The sequence below is a fragment of the Microcaecilia unicolor genome, chromosome 2, assembly GCF_901765095.1.
Source record: "Microcaecilia unicolor chromosome 2, aMicUni1.1, whole genome shotgun sequence".
Lineage (NCBI taxonomy): Eukaryota > Metazoa > Chordata > Amphibia > Gymnophiona > Siphonopidae > Microcaecilia > Microcaecilia unicolor.
This window is the reverse complement of record NC_044032.1, coordinates 464,663,181-464,681,591: the sequence shown is the minus strand read 5'-3', so window position 1 is coordinate 464,681,591 and position 18,411 is coordinate 464,663,181. Positions and strand designations below refer to the sequence as shown.

At 39.0% G+C, this 18,411-nt stretch overlaps 1 protein-coding gene across 2 annotated transcripts in view; it reads right to left on the bottom strand.

Annotated features, from left to right (window-relative positions):
- The window catches only part of SLC4A11 (solute carrier family 4 member 11), a 357,901-nt gene that overhangs the window by 72,765 nt on the left and 266,725 nt on the right, over window positions 1-18,411 (bottom strand). Inside the window, exons 10-13 of one of the 2 annotated variants that reach the window (XM_030190992.1) lie at window positions 8,008-8,133; window positions 6,320-6,433; window positions 4,748-4,880; window positions 2,532-2,605 (exon numbers count right to left, since the gene is read on the bottom strand). In XM_030190992.1, coding sequence (XP_030046852.1) covers window positions 2,532-2,605; window positions 4,748-4,880; window positions 6,320-6,433; window positions 8,008-8,133 — 447 coding nt within the window. The remainder of the gene's footprint in view (window positions 1-2,531; window positions 2,606-4,747; window positions 4,881-6,319; window positions 6,434-8,007; window positions 8,134-18,411) is intronic. The other variant, XM_030190993.1, reaches the window with a different exon arrangement.

Genomic DNA, 18,411 nt, shown 5'->3' with positions numbered 1-18,411 from the left:
ACCTCATCATCAACTACAGAAGACGTCTGACCGCTGTGCTTGCCAACAAGGGTTTTGCCACCAAGTATTAGGTCTTGTTTGCCAGAGGGATTAAATACTTATTTCCCTCTGCAGAATGCAAATAAATTCATATACTTTCCACAATGTGATTTTCCGGATTTAATTTGTGATGTGCTATCTCTCACTGTTACCAATAACCTACCCTTCAATTATGGGCTGCTCATGTCTTTGTCAGTGGGCAAACTTACAAAATCAGCAAGGGATCAAATACTTATTTCCACCACTGTATAGCCGTTATTGAAACAGACTTGTATGTCCACTAGTGGCCAGTAAGAATGATTCTAGTGCTTGCTTACAGTTATATGCAGACTATGCATTTTGAAAATTTGAATAATTCTATGTCTGTATGCACACATACATTTATGTGTGAATCTAATAGGTGGAGTCTGGATAGAATATAAGCAGGACTTATCCTTACAGAATACCAGACATTGCACATGTACTGCTAGAACCTAGACATGCATACCTACATCAGTTCTATGGTTGATGTAAGTGATTGCACCTAAATTATAGGTGCATAGGCTAGTATTCTATAAAACGAAAAATGCTACCAGGCACCTAATTACAGATTTACTCCTGCATGCACAAATTCATTATACATATACACGTACTATTCCTGAGGGAATTCTGTGCAAAATCTTTTTTAAATTCTGCGCGGTTTATTTGTGGCTTTTTTTGCACAGACTTTCCCCATTCTAAGGCCATAAATTTTCTCCTATTTCCCTCTTCAAGCTCCAGTCTCCCCCACCCTCCCCAATGGCACATATATATTTCACTGTCCCTCCCCTTCATTGCACTCTTGGAGTTGGCTCTACCCCTCCACCACAGAGATCACGAGACAGGAGGAGGAGGAGGAGGAAGTGAACCGCTGCATATTGGGTCACTTCCTCCTTCTCTGCCAGCTTAGTCTCGACTGCTTATGTGAACTGCGGGACACCCACAGTTTACCTAAACAGTCCGATGTAAGACGGTAGAGGAGAAAGAAGTGACTCAATGAGCAGCAGTTCACTTCCTCCTCCTCCTGCTGCACAATCTCTAAAGAGGAGAGGAGGGAAAGAGACCTGATGCCAACAATGAACAGAATTCTAAACAATAATTGCAGAATTCTGTGCATTCTTCAGGGCGGGAGAATTTTGCGCAAATTCTGTGCTGTGCAGTTGCGCAGTATTCCCCCAGGAATAATGTTAGCAATTAGGAGGCCAAGTAGACACCTATTTCAAGCTTGTTTTATGATGATACATAGGCACATCACTAAGGGCCTCTTATTAAGCCGCACTAGCGGCTCCCAGTGCGGTAAGGCCAATAAAGCCCATGAACTCTGAATGGGCTCTGTTGGCATTGCCGCACAGGAACCACTAGCACGGCTTGATAAAAGGAGGCCCTAAGCCAGTAAACCTGGCAAGAAAAGGAAATACCACAGAACTTCAAACATCGACATGGATATACCAATGGGCAGGCAGGACCATGAGTGCACCATTACACCTAAGGCAATCAAATCTCTACCAGCTGCAACAATGGAACTAGGACCAGCGACAATATTTATTTATTTGTTGCATTTGTACCTCACATTTTCCCACCTATTTGCAGGCTCAATGTGGCTTACATAGTACCGTCAAAGGCGTTTGCCCAGTTGGTGGATAACAAATACAAAGTTGTACAGTGATCGTATGAGGTATAAGTGGAGGGTCGGAATAGATGAAGATTGCGTGATGTCCTGTTCAATCATAGTCATGCTGTGTTGGTAGGTGAAGAGGATTATGTGGGGTCGATGGGGTAGGCCTTTTTGAAGAGGTAGGTTTTTAGTGATTTCCTGAAGTTCTCCCTCCCCCCCCCCCCCCCCCCCCCCACTCCCAAGTAAGGCCCTTTCAAATCAGTCAAAACTTTTCTAAGGGTATTGGTTTGCTTTAAGGTTCCATGGTACAAACCATCCAGTCAAAAATAAGTATCTTCCTGTCTGTGTCGGCCATTGGTGATTACTGCGTAAACAAGTAGATATAACATGCTCCCTTGTCCCCTTTCATATTTTATAAATGCACATTACCGAAAGATACAGTTTAAATCTTTTCCAAATATATTAAAGGAAGAACTAGAAACTGTGATGAGCTCAACAGAGCACACTACCATAATACCATAAGCTTTTTTTTTTTTGTGTGTTTTATTTCTAGCTTTCTCCAGTCTCTGCTTGTTTGTTGCAGCTGTTAGATAACACTTTCCTGTAGAGAGCAAATGTCAAGATCAACCAGAAACATCCACAATATATGTTGCTACAGTATGACAAACAAAAATCCAGTGAAAAAAAACAATTCTTATTATATATTATATACTGTAAATAAATCTTAGTAAATAAAATAAATACATAAAAATACATGTTTGTGTTGGTGGAGGGCGTTGAATGAAAAATTGACGCTATCAGTGCTTTTTCTTTAATGAAATAAGCAAACAAACCAGCCAAATTAATTTACAGCACTTACTTTTAATAATTCCTTTTAATGCATCAAGCACAAATGTTATGGATATAAAAAGCGCTATGATTTCTTCTGTTGACCTGTAAAGAGATAAGAGGCACCAAAATATCAATTACAAAAAATTAAAAAAAAAACTTTATTGATATGCCAATACTGCATGTATAGCAGAAAACACTAGAATCGGTTCATCCTTCTGAGGGATTGGGGAAGCGATAGAACTGACATCTGCAACAGCGTTTTTTTTATGGTTCAGACGGAAATGCCAACCATGACATTTTAGCACTGAACTATACGTTCCGTCCAATGCTTCTTTTAACACTAGAGTGAAAACTACTTCAATGGGGCGTATCAGGCTCCCTGGTAGCACCACATACATTTTAATTAATTTATGGAGGTGTGTGCCTAGAGGTTCCATACCAGTCTTGATTTCCAAAAGAACATGAAGACAAAAGATCATTTAAGGCAGAGGTTCCCAAACCTGGTCCTGGAAGCACCCCAGTCAGTCAGGTTTTCAGTATATCCACAATGAACATTCATGAGATAGATATGCATCCAGTGGAGGCAAATCTCTCATGAATATTCATCATTAACCACGTAATCACTATTGTCAATATATATGCTTTCAATTTCCTTTATTAGACAATTACTTTAAAATAATGTTTTATACTTTAACATTCTATAAAATTCTATAATCCAAACCTTACCTCTTTCATTCAACATTCACTCTCTTTCATACCTAACCACGTTGTATTCCATTGTCTAACTTTTATACTCTTCCACAATAACTCGTATAACTTCAATTTACGTCATCATAAATAGACTGATCAGATTATAACACCTTTGTTCATAGCAACCTCTTTACAATATTGTTCTTTTCCCTTTTATATATAAAGAACTTGCATTTTCTTCACCTACATGAGTAACAACTGGAAAAACACTTAGAGAAAATCCATCTTCCCATTAAGTTCAAAATTAGATGTTTATATAAATAAACAATTTACTTACAATATAGAGGGAGGAAAATATTCAAAAGCCATTTACCCAAGTATCCTGGCTGTCTAAAAACTGCCCACCTTTTCCCTGGGTAAAAGGTATATGCAGGAATGAACAAATGCATGCTTATACATGAATCAAGTGTGATGTCAAATTGGGGGTGGCATATATGCACAGTTTAGCGACTTCAAAATTATGCAATTTGATTTCAATAGCAAAAGTACCTATACAAACAGATGATGCAAATCTGTGTAATTTCCAAGCACAACAAATGCTTGTACTTTCCTGTAGAAAACTTGTGGAAAGCCTGCACGAAGAAGTACTCGTGGATTTTTTACTAGTGTGGCAGATGTAAAAATCACATCAGTAAAGAGATTGTACTATGCATGTTTTTCCTACTATCCCTTGTAGCTTGAATTGTGTTAGTCAAGTTCTAATGTTCTTGGGTCTATTAAAAAACTATCCAAGCTGACTGTATAGTGTTCTGAGTAAGTCTCTATATCTTCCAGGTTTTGGAAAACATCTCCCGTTTTCCTTAAAATTAGCAGATGCACATGCTGTCAAATCAGAAATCACAGGTGCTGAAACGAAGAGAAAGCATGATAGCGTCTCTCTCCTGTGAAAGGAACCATTTTCTGATCCAGTAATTAATCCCATTTCTTTTTAATGCCTGGTTAAGAATTTTGCAAAATTCTAGAAACAACTTTTTCATTTAGCGTTAATGCTCTCCATTTTTTATTCAAATGTACCAAACGTATCTGTATATACTCTAAAATCTCCTATATTATAGTTATTATGATGAAATACTTGCAGTATAAATAAAAATAAGCAGCAATCTGATACTGAGCTACACTTCTTCAATAACCACCACTGAAATCTGGTTTGGCTATACTGTGACTGAAAACTGTCTGTTAAGTCATTCTGTGGTAGTTAACACAAGTGGATGATCTCGGTCCAGTTTTTATCATCACCACCACCACCACAACTCATGCCTAAGATGGACATCTACTGAGAAAGACCAAAAGCCACTATGGACTGCAAACTATCCACTAACTCTACAGTTAGGGTATACATCTAACAGAGGACTTTAGCTTCCATGTATGAAGCCATAAATGTACATGTGTATATTTTGATATGACATATTTTATCACCTTGCAAGCCAATTTCAGGTGCCATGTAAATCCACAATAATGCAGATCCAAAACCAGCAAACCAAAGAAGGAAGTTACCTTTTAAAGAGCTTCATCAATAGACTGCAGTTAAAAACAGAGTACAGCACAAGAAAACAGCTGTTCCACAGACCAGTCCAGGCATAGAATGCCTTAAAATCCAAATTGTAATCATCACAGATTCCTCTGATAACTGCAAAATAATGCATCACCATATCAGTCTTTAGTTTTCAGAGCAGGACATTTTGAAACACCAAGACAACAGAAAATATGAAAAATGGACTTGTTTAGTGTAAAGTGAGGGGGGGGGGGGGGTACAGAAATAGAGAACTAGAACTGGAGAGTATGTGAACCATTATATCGACAAAAATGCAGAGCTGGGGCTTGGCCCATTAAAATTACACAGTAATACATTCCAGTTTAGAAACATTTTAAGGCTTTTTAGTGAGTGCTGTCCTTTGAGGCTGATGTTAGTACTGAAAAAATATATATATTTATATGTACAACCCAGTAACTATTGAAAGATCAACAGAGGATGTATCTGGTAGCAGCATGTACTTGACTGCACAATGCCGCAACCATGCATACACTGCTGACCTATGCTCATAATCCCTCTAATTCTATAAACTTGCATGCACAATTTTCGCTTAGTGTGCAAAGGTGAGCATGCAAGTTATAGAATAGTGTCAGTTATGTGCATAGCTTAATATAACTAGCTGCTAATGATGTCATCAATTACTGGCTATAATAGGGTGTTAATTGACACTAACTGGCACTAATTAGCAGTTATGTGCGTAACCGACTTTAGGACTCTGCAAATTGCGACACATAAAATTCACAGCATGCAACTGCAAGGGGGTATGGACCTGGGAGGGGCATGGATGAGTCAGGGGCTAGCCTAGCACTTCGGTTACAAAATAATATCAGTTAGGTGGGAGCATTTTCACTAGCCATTGAGCTAGTGTAGGTGCTCACACCTAAAGTTAGGTGCATAACTGTGGCCTTGTGCTAGCACTGTAATAAGGCAATCACCCGTGTAAGTGCTGTTATGGAACTCACGCTCAGCGTGCATCACCCCGACACTTAACTTTAGGCAATCTTTTGAAAATTATCCCCCAATATGGGGGGTGGGGTGCACTTAGGTGTACGTGTAACTGGGAAACACACAGTGGTGGTGGTCTTTCTAGCCTGATGCCCATGTGCACCACCACTGAGTGTTGTGTAATCAGGAACATGAAGATGTCATGACAGAAAGCCATCACTCTGCCTACTGAAACCTATTACATATATAAAATGTATTATTGAAGAAAAAAGAAAGAAAAATGTATATTTATATTGAAGGAAAAAAATGTATATTTATATTATACTGCCATCATTTTAGGACAGCAAGCACCAAAAAGTCTTAAATTATCTCAGTTGCTGCATGCTATCATGTAAAATGAAACGAGTTTGGAGCTAGCTGACTAGGGGGAATCATATCCATTCATCTTTAAAAGAAATTATTTGACGTGGCAAATCAAGATGAGGCATACTTATGTAGCTCACAAGCATTCTGTTTTCCAAATGACTTTGAGTAGTATACGACAGCATTAGCTGGGCTTCAGTAACCTGGATTGGTAATGAAAAACCTACCATTAATATACAACGCCAGAGGGGCTGTGGTTAAAAGTACAACCAAAGGTTGCCCAGAAAATAGAGCATAAATAACTCCTCCGATGCACTGCCCAACAATAGTCTTCTGCACATCTAAAAAAGAAAACCATTTAAAAAAGTAGTGAAATCGTATTTCCATAAATACTCATTTCTCACCACATTACAAATATGCCTGCAGGAGGCACTTCAGGTCTATGGGAGATCGAAACTTCAGGTGACCCACTGTAGCAAATATAATGGTAACAAGTTGGATCAATATGGTGCCTTAAGTCCAAACAAACTCAAGATGCTCAACCAATATAGCTTGAAAAAAACATACATGCAGACATCTCTGAAACCTGTAAAATATTTCTGGTATTTTACTTGCAAGAAGGCTTCCAAAGAGGAGAAAGAAACAATGCTGTTATTAATCTATTATAATCCACTATAACAAAGTCTTGGGTGTGGAAATACGAAATCGCTAGACTAGACAATAAAAAAAAAAATCCACCATATGAAAATGTCTTATAAAAATGTCCTATAAAAGGGAAAGGGAAATGGGACTTGATATACCGCCTTTCTGAGGTTTTTGCAACTACATTCAAAGTAGTTTACATATATTCAGGTACTTATTTTGTACCAGGGGCAATGGAGGGTTAAATGACTTGCCCAGAGTCACAAGGAGCTGCAGTGGGAATCGAACTCAGTTCCCCAGGATCAAAGTCCACTGCACTAACCACTAGGCTACTCCACTAGGGAAGGAAAAAGGCCTTATAGAGCTCATAAATCATATAGATTTTATAGAGTTGAATCAAGCAATCTTCTCTTCATCATTGGCCAAAAAACCTTCCTTACTTATATCTTTATCTTGTTATCTTTTTTTGTTTTTCAAATTTTTTAATAATCACGGTGTCAGTCAGAAAATTTAGTGATGTGGTCTGTACAATATCGAGCTACAGAGAAATAGCAAACAGTCCAACTCTTAGCTGACACTGCCAAGTAATGCAGTCACCCTAGCAAAAGCACCAAAATTGCATTTAATACTGATTGAGTCACTTATCTTTGAAAAGCACTGGTGGAAGTCGTGTTGAACCGAACTTACTCGTGTTGACCGAACGCTCCTCTCCTCGCTCCAGGCCGACGGTGGCCAGCATTTTGCACTGCTGCTTCAGGGTCTGGTAGCAGGGCCGCTTTTGCTAGGGTGACTGCTTTACTTGGCAGTATCAGCTAAGAGTTGGACTGTTTGCTAATTTGCTGTAGTTCTAAATTGTACAGAGCACATCAGCAAATTATTAAAAAATTAGAAAAACGAAAAAAAAAATAAAACAAACAAGATAAAGATATCAGTAAGGAAAGTTTTTTGGCCAATGATGAAGAGAAGATTGTATAGAGCTGAACAAATCAAACAATCTATATGATTTATGAGCTCCTTGAGGCCCTTTTCCTTCCTTTTATAGGACATTTTCATATGGTGGATTTTTGTTTATTGTCCATTAATCTATTATAGTCAGGAACACAGAGGGAGGGAGATAACATTGACTTGCTGAGGGACAGAGAAAGGAAACTAATTTTTCTTTGCATCGCAAATAAAAAACCAACATAGACCAATATTTATGACAAATTTAATGCTCCTTGACAAAGGTGAAAGGGGGGGGGGGGGGGGGGGGTTGAAGAGTAAAGAATCATACCGATAACGCCTCCGGTACTTTCATCATTCAAGGATCCAAATGCAATGGATGGTAAGAGGCAGGCAAAATATAGAAAAATCATTGTCGTAATATACTTTCCAATTGCCTTATTGTTGCCAATAATACCTAGGAAGAATTAGACAATAATAAAGATGACAAGCTCAAAATGTATGGCTAAATAACTCTAGGATACACAAAGCCGGAGGCACAGCTCAACTATTGTGCTCACTGATTTATACAGCAGAATGCTTGGTTTGTTTACATGGTATATTAAAGGAAAACCAGTATAATGAAGTGGTGAAGGATATTTAATTACATGAATTCTTCTATACAGTGGATTATACATGTACAACTATAAAAGTCTCAATCTGGACTGTACTACCAAAGTCAGTAACTAGAAATACTAGGCCCAATCTTCAAATGGACTTACAGAGAGTGGAGGCCATTGGGGGATATCTGATTCAGGTGCTTAGAGCCCTTTAAATCCTGCTGCAAAGAGGCCAGCTCTTTTTAAGATTTCTCATGCAGTGCCACAGGCGAGAACACACAAATTTCCTGTCTACTGCAATGTGTGAGAACTTTCTTGCGAAGTTTAGCAAAGATATAACTGAAAGAAAATCTCATCTGAACATAATAACTAAATTTCACAAAAATGGATATTAACCGCAAACATTTCCATGGATTACTACATAAACATCTATGGGGCACGTGTATACACTGGCGTGTAGAAGCATGCACCCTTACATGCATCAATGACACCATTAATTGATGATTACATGCCTATGTGCACTAGGCGCTATTCGATAAGATAACACCTAACTGCAACGGGCGTACATGTGGGTGTCGCCCAGTTACATGCATAGTTTATTGAATACTATAAATTACGCATGTCATGTGGGGCTCTTAGGCGTGCTCACTTACACCACATGGGTTTAGCAAAGGCATGTTTTACCATAACAATTAGATTTATTTTCAAGATGTAAACAAATATGTCAATAAAGATGAGCCTAGTGTATATAGATTTTGGGAGCAGTGAAAGCTTTGGTGGTCTGATAGGAGCTAGAAGAAAGAGACTTTAGTTGGTACGAGATCTACAGGATCTAAACAAAAGGTGTTGGCCAACCACTCCCCGCACACCCCAGACGCAGATAAAAAGAAAGTAGCAGTCACGGTACATGGCTGCACAATCCAAAGCACGTAACTGAAGAGGTGTTACTGAAGGGAAACACCCATTTGGAGCCCTGGAGAGCGTGCTTGTCGAGTTTAGATGAGTGTATCTTCCCATATTTACCTTATTTGATTTAGAAGATAAGAAAACAAAAGAGGAATGGGAAAGAGTTCCAGAACTTAAGAGAGTACCAGTTTTATTTATTTTTCTCTTGAAATCATTTTTATTGAGAACTCCAGAAACCAGAGTCACAGGTTACAGATGTACAGTAAACAAAGAAATAGCATGGCAATGAAATACAATAACTCTTCATCCAACAATCCAAGAAGTCCATAAACAAAAGCACAGCAAAAAATAACATAGGCTAAGGAGCACGGTGTACTCTTACCCGCACTCCTGCCTGCAACAAATCAAATAGAGAGACAAGTATTATTACCAAATATCAGTAACTGGAATGTATAATGCCATTAATGAGGGAGTATCCCGTTAGTCATTTTCAGTTTTCACCCTCCTATGTTAAGCTTATAAACCTGCAGGCCCCCAACCCAATGTAGCAACTAGTAGAATCTACAACCTATGCTGATATTCATTTATTCAACACCAAACTTCTCTGTTGATGGGATAATGTGATCTAGTATGGTTCCCAGATCGATAGAAATTGCTGCCATCTAATTGTGGAATCTTGTCCCACATCTCTGCTCAAAGAAGACGAAATTGAACATTACATCTTTCCAGCATTGCAGACAAATAGGCCCAAGTTCTGTCCATTACAGGAAAACAGCTCTTTTAGCCATTAAGACTGATTTTGCTAACAATAAATTTGAGCCCTCCTTAGAATCAGGTAAAATATAGCCATTATGAAAGAGCACATAAGTGGGTTGCAAAAGGAGAGGATCTTGCAATATTGGGTTCAACACTCCTCCAAACTGCCTCCAAAAGTCATTAATTACAGAGCAGCTCCAAAACATGCGAGTTATGTTCTCAGGGACCCATACTTAGGGCAACTCCCATTAGTATTTAGTTTAGCCTTAAATGCTTGCCAGGGGGACACGTGAGCCAATAAAAAGAACTTACAATATGCTTGTCTAAAAAGCATGTTAGTGGAAATGAAAGGAATGTTAAGCACACTAGCTTTAAATAAGGACTCATCAATAGTACAACCCAGCTCTCCTCCCCAATGGGCTGCCAAAGACCCATAAGGAGAGGTGACTGTCAAGTTATCTACAATGGATCAAGGACTGTAGTATAAGGACGTAGAAACACGATCAGAATTTGGAGCATCAATATATGAACACTTACCCCAATTCTCTAAATGGCGCCTTAAGTTGTGTATACTAATTTGGCCATGTGGCCAAATTGCACGCACAACTTAACAAGCCAATCAGCGCCAATAATTGGTACTTAATAACCAATTAGTGGCACTAATGGGCTTTAATTGGAATTTACGTGCACAGCTTTCTAGGCATATTCTATAATGTGCTGTAAGTAAATTCTAATGTGTGCAGCTGAAAAGGAGCTGTGGCCATGGCCGTGGAATAGGTGGGTCATGGGCATTTCAAAAAACTATGTGCACTATTATAGGCCTGGTTTTAGGAGGCCTAAATGTGTGCGCCTAAATTTTAGTTGCAAGAATGGCCACTAAGCATATTCTATAAACTACGCCTAACTAAGCGTGTGGTTTTTCAGTGCCGATTTTTAAGGCGCCATCTATAGATTTGGCCCATAAGCCTTAACTAAAGAAAATTCAGTCTTGAGAATAAAGCAGAGACTAGAAAATCTACTTTATTATAATTTACTTAACTTTTCCTACTCTAAATTTATTTCACCTTATAAAATGTGGAAAAAATATTTTACATTTGGATCCTCTCTTCCTATCAGTAATTTACAGGACCTATTACATTTTAGGCTCTGTGAGATGGCTAGGAGAAGGGAATTTTTTTTTTGATAATTTAAATTTGACTGCTCATTTGAAGACCTTGGAAAAGGAGACTATTAGCAGAGTCAATTTAGAAGCTACCTCTCCTCGGTTTCTAATTGGGATAGAATACTGATGTTATTTATTTATTTTTGGAGTTAAAAGGCATCAGAATTCAGTCTTCCCAGATCTTTGTTGAGACAAAGGATTTCACCCTTGGAAGGGATTTGTATCACAGTTTCCTTGTGTTTGATTATATATAAAGGGAAAGATCCTGTTCAACTGTAAGAATTTCTTCCATGTCAGGTAGATGACCTGAGCAAAGGGCCAGTCAGAGTGTAATAAGTTCCTGCATATTGGGGTTAGTTAAGGGGTTGGTTTGTGTGCAGGCCAGATATAGTAAACATAATTAATGGTGACAGATAAAGACCAGTATGGTCCACTCAGTATAACCAACAAGGGGGCCAAAGTTGTACCTGCTGCTCCGTGCAGCTTATACTCGTCTATAACCTGTTCGAAGTGTGATGGTCATCTAATTTTGCTTTGATTCCATTCTTTTTCTATATAGGAATCCTCTGTGTTTATCCTACACATTTTTGAAATTTGTCAATGTTTTTCTTCCCACCACCTCCTCTGGGAGGGTATTCTAGGCATGTACCACCTTCTCAATGAAAGAGTACCATATATACTTGAGTATAAATCGCAATTTTTTTTTTTGGTAAAGATAAAAAAAAGGGCCAAAATTTAAATCTCAGTTTATACTTGAGTCTGTTTGGATTCCTCTACTTGCTCTCCCCTCACTGGTGGTGTCTGGTATTATTTCCCTCCTTCCCCATGCTGTCCTTCCACTGCTGCTATCCCCGCCTCTTGAACAGAGACAGTTCCCCCCCCCCCCCGATACACAATTAGGCCAGCCTCCCAAAACACACTACCTGCCTACCCGCCACCCTCCCCTCCGGATCTACGTTTCACTTGGTGGTCTAGTGGAGAGTCAGGGGCAGGAGCTAGCCTTACATTTCCTTGCTGTCTTCTGCATTGAAAATAGCTACTGTGACTTCCAGTGGCAGTCTCACAAAATTGCCCACTGGAGATCATATCAGCCATTTTTGGGAGTGGAGCCACTACTGATTAGAAGTCATGGCAGCCATTTTTAATGAGGAAGACAGCAGAGGCAGGAGAGCATGATAATAGCTCCTGCTCCCGACTCTCCACTAGACCACCAGGCAAAACAGTAGGGCTGGAGGAGAGGGTGGCAGGCAGGCAGTCCCATAGGTGTGTTGGAGGCTGGTCTGGCTGGCCTAAGGGTGTGTAGGGAGGCTGGCCTAAGGGTGTGTCAGGGGGGACTGTCTCTGTTCGGGCAGGCCTATGGTTGTGTTGGAAGGGGGATCTCTCAGTTCAGGGGCTGGGGAGGAGACAGGAAAGGAAGAGAAAGGGAGGAACTCCAGACACTATGGGGAAGGGGGGAAGAAGATGACTACTTGAATAAAACCCTCAAGTTTTGTTTTTTTTTTTTTGGGGGGGGGGGGGGGGAAATGTTATCTTAGTTTATATTTTAATAGGTTTATATTCAAGTATATACGGTAATTCCTGATGTTACTCCTAAGTCTACCATCCTGTAACCTTAATTCATGTCTTCTAGTTGATACAGATTATTTTCTTTATGAGATGTATGGGATTTATGGGTTTTAATATCTCATTGGCATTATTTTTGTTTTGAAATTTTTAGAAAAATGAATAATTTGTAAATTAAGGGGAAAAAAAAGAACGCATTTGATAAAGTCCCTCATCAGGAAATTAGAAGTTGTGTGCTGGGAAAAAATGATCTATTGAATATGGAAACTGGCTAAAGACAGAAAATAGAATCAAACTAGATGATCATTTTTTTTTGATGGAACGAAGTTACTAATGGTGTACGTACCCCGGTGGTCTGAACTGGGACCTGTGTTGTTTAACATTTTCATAAATGATCTGGAGAATAAAGTACCCTGGGGCTCACCAATAGCCCATGTTGATAACTTCCTCCCCTTAACAGTAAAATATCAAGATCTACCAAGTCAGTAAGTCAAAAACAGAATTCTAAGTCTAACTGCATCAGCAATACGGTATTCCTTCTATCCAGAAAGAATAGTTCAGTAATCAAAGAAAGTAACCAAGGTGAAATGCTATAAAACTCTTTCAAAAACCAGACTGCATCAGATGTAATCAAAATGTGATAAATCTTGAACTGAAAAACAAAAACAGCTTCAAGTAACCTCGCTAAGAAAGGTATACTCACAATGGAACGATATTTACATTACAACAATCATATATAACTTTCTGTTTTTTAATTTGTAATTTTCAAACCTGTGCATGCATATATATATATATATATATATATATATTTTTTTTTTTTTTTTTTGCGTGCACAGGTTTGAAAATTACCACAGGATGCCTAATTGAGGGAGAATATGATTGAGTTCTACAAAATCCTGAGTGATGTAGAACAGGTAAAAGTGAATCGATTTTTCATTCTTTCAAAAACTGCAAAGACCAGGGGACACTCAATGAAATTACATGGAAATACTTTTAAAACAAATAGGAGGAAATATTATTTCACACAAAGAACAGTTAAGCTCTGGAATACGTTGCTGAAAGATGTGGTAATAGCATGAAAGAGCCTGTGTGAATGAGCAGTAGCTATTAATTGATTTGATTACTTTATTTTTTGTCTATTAGATTGTAAGCTCTTTGAGCAGGGACTGTCTTTCTTCTATGTTTGTGCAGCGCTGCGTACGCCTTGTAGCGCTATAGAAATGCTAAATAGTAGTAGTAGTAATAGTAGTATCTGGGTTTAAAAAAGGTTTGGACAAGTTCATGGAGAAAATGTCCATAGTCTTATTGAGACAGACATGAGGAAGCCACTGCTTGACCTGGGATTGGTAGCATGGAATGTTGCTACTAACTGGGATTCTGTCAGGTACTTGTGATCTGGATTGGCCACTGTTGGAGGAAGGATATTGGGCTAGAGGACTATTTGTCTGACCCAGTATGGCTATTCTTATGAGCATGTCCTGCGATAAAGCCATTTTAATCTGTGGTAGACATGCACTAGCATTTATCACAGTTTAGTAAAAGGGCCACTAACTGTAGAAGTTACTTCCAGGAAATTGACATCTATTTCTTGATTTCTGAAGTTTGTGAATTTGAATTTACTCAATGTTGTAAGTTGGACACATTGGTGAATCAAATTTGGGATGAATTTGATCTTGTTTCATTTGATGGTTTAAAAAAGTTAATCAGTAAATGTAGTAAAGGTTATAATTTGGATCCTGAAAGTTTATTTTAACATTTGCCTATGGGTGAATTCCTCTGGTGGATGTCGTTTAACTTAGCACTTGGGAATGGCCAGTTTCCTAACTCACTGGGGCCTATTAAATTGACTCCAATATTTTAAAAAAACCCCAAAAGAAAGTTATATATGATTGTTGTAATGTAAATATCGTTCCATTGTGAGTATACCTTTCTTAGCGAGGTTACTTGAAGCTGTTTTTGTTTTTCAGTTCAAGATTTATCACATTTTGACTACAGTAGTGGCTCCAGTCCCAAATATGGTTGATATGACCTCCAGCAGGCAATCTCGTGAGACTGCCACTGGAAGTCACGGGAGCTATTTTCAATGCGGAAGACAGCAGGGGTGTGTAAGGATAGCTCCTTGTCCCAGACTCTCCACTAGACCAGCAGGTGAAACATAGGTCCGGAGGGGAGGGTGGCGGGCAGGCAGGGAGTGTGTGTTGGGAGGCTGGCCTAATTAATAAATATATCGCAGATGGAGCATATCTGGGGGATAGAGTGGGCATTTCTGTGCTAATCAGTGCATCTACATTACTGCATCGTAAACTGATAGCACAGGATTAGCTCATGAGCCCTTACTTCCTACAAAACAGATGCTGGTAAGTGCTCGTGCAGTAATATTTTTAATGGCCGCACGCTAATGACAAAATTAGCACATGGCCATTAATTCAATAAATAGGAACACTGTCCATTTTCCAGCTGCAGTAAAAATGGCCTTAATGTGAGGGAAACACCTGCCTATGGGCACTCTGAGGCCACTTTTTACTACAACTTAGAAAAGGGAACTCTTAATAATTCAGTTCTCAAAAAAAAAAAAAAAAAATCAAAAAGTTTATCAGCAGTTGAGCCAATTCCTTTATGTTTAGTAACAGGATCACTGAGTAAAGTATTAAACTCTTGAAACAAAATTAAACACATATGTTTATGGTCATATTTATTTATAACTCACCTTTGTCCAAGGTGAGAAACAAAACATACATAATTAACATACACTACAAAAACAGAAAAACTGCAGTATCAGTACAACAATAATAAAGTCAAATCATAGGCCTGACCAAGTAAGTAGTGATTCAGCATCAGTTTGAAAGAGGAAACATTCCTTTGCTGTCTTAATGCTACCTGAACATATTTTATTAGAATAATACACCCTTTTATCAGATGTGGAGGGGCATTTACAAGTATGTGTCTAAGTCCAAAAAAAGACAACTGGCTCATAACATCCAAAAAACAACAAAAAAAAGTCTATCGCACAGCTATAATAAAACAGGAAAAACATTATGGCTATGAGAGGGACGATTTGCACTGAAAAGGTCTAAAGTGAATAGCCATTTTCCAAAGTGAAACATCCAACTTTTGAATAACCAAAAAACAAAAACAGGGAAATGAATGTCTGGCATCATCTTCAAAACTATGGCCACATAGACATCCCTGCAGAACAGAGGAGTAGACTAGTGGTTAGTGCAGTGAACTGTAAACCAAGGAACACAGGTTCAAACCCTATGATAACTCTTATTTTGTAAATGTGATCCCTCCAGGACTTGAAAAATACCTACTGTTCCTGAATAAACATTACTTCAATAGGCTTCAGGCTTACAGGTACCTTATATACAGTATTTAGGTACTGTAGGTATTTTTGAGTTTCTACAAGGTTCCGATTTAAAAAAAAACAAAACCTAATGTGGGACTCAAACCTGGGTCCCTTGGTTCACAGCCCACTACATTAACCACTTGGCTACACCTCTGACTTGTTTATTGCTTTATTCAGAATGGCCATAATACCTGTAGCTGACAGAACCTGGTTTTCCTTTACAGTTTCACTCTCAGGAGAGAGGGAGGAGGACAACAACCACTGTGGGATTAAGGAGGGGTCATGCCTTAATCCCTCTAGTAGTCAACTGCTCAATTAGAGCAATCTTTTGCAACTTGGACATGACAAAACATTTTCTAGCTTTTTAGAAATTGATGCTTCTTCCCATTCGAAAATCCCTGTTGGACGTCTTACTTTTGGGCCTTCCAACAGGGTCACCGAGAGGGAGGGCGGGGGGGGGGGGGGAGGGGCAAAACTCCCCGTGCCCTGCTTCAAAGGGGGGGGGGGGGGAATGGTGCTGGCAAGCTTCTTCTGGGTCTGTCTCTCTCCTGCTCCCGCGTGCCAGCCAAGACCCAGATGATTGCATTAACGTAATAACCCGGGTATCAAGTTAATGCAATTATCCGGGTTCTAGCAGGAGCAGTCAGACACAGAAGGTAAGGGAGCAGGCAGCCCGAATGTGTGTGGGGAGGGGCGGCAGTAGTGTTTGTGTGTGACGGTGGGGGGGGGGGGGGGGGGGCGGCGCCATGGCAGCCGAGGTAGGGAAGGAGGTCTTGCCCTGGGCCCAGCAGTGTCCCTCGGTGGCCTTCCTTCCCCAGTCAAAACACACTCCCGTGCTATTTGACCGAACTACAGTGTGAAATGTCCAAATTCCTTTTCAACTTACCAGTTGAAGAATCTGAAGTAAGCCCAACTTTCTCTAACTTTCTACATTCTTGTTTCAAAATCCTCAATTCAGCTGTATACTTAGGAGATTGTATAGAGAAGTTTAACCCAACAGCGGCAATCTGGTTCATAATATTATTCAAGGGAAAATCCCAGTCTTTCACCACTGTATCAATCTCTGAAGAATTAAATTGCTAGAATGTTCTGAGTCACCAAATGAATAAAGAATTCTACTTTAATTTATGAAATATTATTTTTCAAAAATCATTCAAGATGTAAAGCAAAATCCATCTTAAAATAATCTGACTATATCAACTGAGAAAGATCCAATTTCAGCATGAACAAGGGAAATATATAGTACATCTAAAGTATGACCACTAGAGTGAGTTGGTAGATCACTAACCAGTTCCAACCCTGTATTAGACAAAGTGAATCTAAGTTGCAAAGTGGGTATTTAAATTACCAAGTACCAAAACTTTCTTAAAATGAAAACACTGCTGCATAAAAAGCCCCATAAGGAATCTAAAACTATCCCTCTTATGTCCTGAGGTATGATAAATTAGTAGAATTCCTATTTTTGATCTGCTGAAACACTAACACCAAAAGATAAATATTCCCAATTCTAATCTGAATGACTATCATAGAGACACATAGATAATCAGTTCATATATAAAACAAACACTCTCACCCTCCGTTATTTGGCCCTAGGACAAATACAGAGTAATCAAGAGGGCAAAGTGAATTCAACTGTGGGCCCTCAAAATCCGTAAAACAGGTTTCAGTAACACAGGACAGACCTAATAGGATCACCTACCAGACCCCTAATTAAGTCACGTTTATTGCACATTGAGTTAGCATTAAAGAAAGCACAAGGCATAGGGAATTAACTTTCCTTTTGTTGCAGCTGAGATACAGGTATATAAGCTAAAATTTTTAGCTTGTGTTTTAATATAAGGCAGATGACCGTTAAATTCATATTTCCAAAACTTTGTTTGGTGGCCCCAGAGAACAGGAAGACATGTTAACAACCCCCTTCCCTGTAATAACTATACAAAAATAATCCTTGTGGAACACCTCAACCCACCAAAATAAATAAAATCAAACTAATTAAAATACCAATCCAGTGTGCCAATTTCCATACTTTTGAGACTGGTACGAAGGAAGCAGCACTGCTGACAAATAATAAGTAATGTAAGAAAACTAAGGAGTCGATATTCAAAATGTTTTCAATGGCCAGAAACAGCTCCTGGATGGTTAAATCACTTGTTCAGGGCTAACTGGACATTTTCAATGACACATAACCGTTAGTGCCAGTGAAAAGGGTTGGGTTAGAGTCCAAAACAAAACTGACTATTTTAGGAGAGCTCCGGGGGTGAAGTAAGCACTTGGACAGTTAGTGCTGATATTTGGAACTCTACCTGTCAAAATAGGACCACATAAAAGTTAGTACTATCTTTATGAAGTGCCATAGCTGGTTAAGTGCTGAATACCGCACTTAACCGGTTTAGCCAGCTCCAG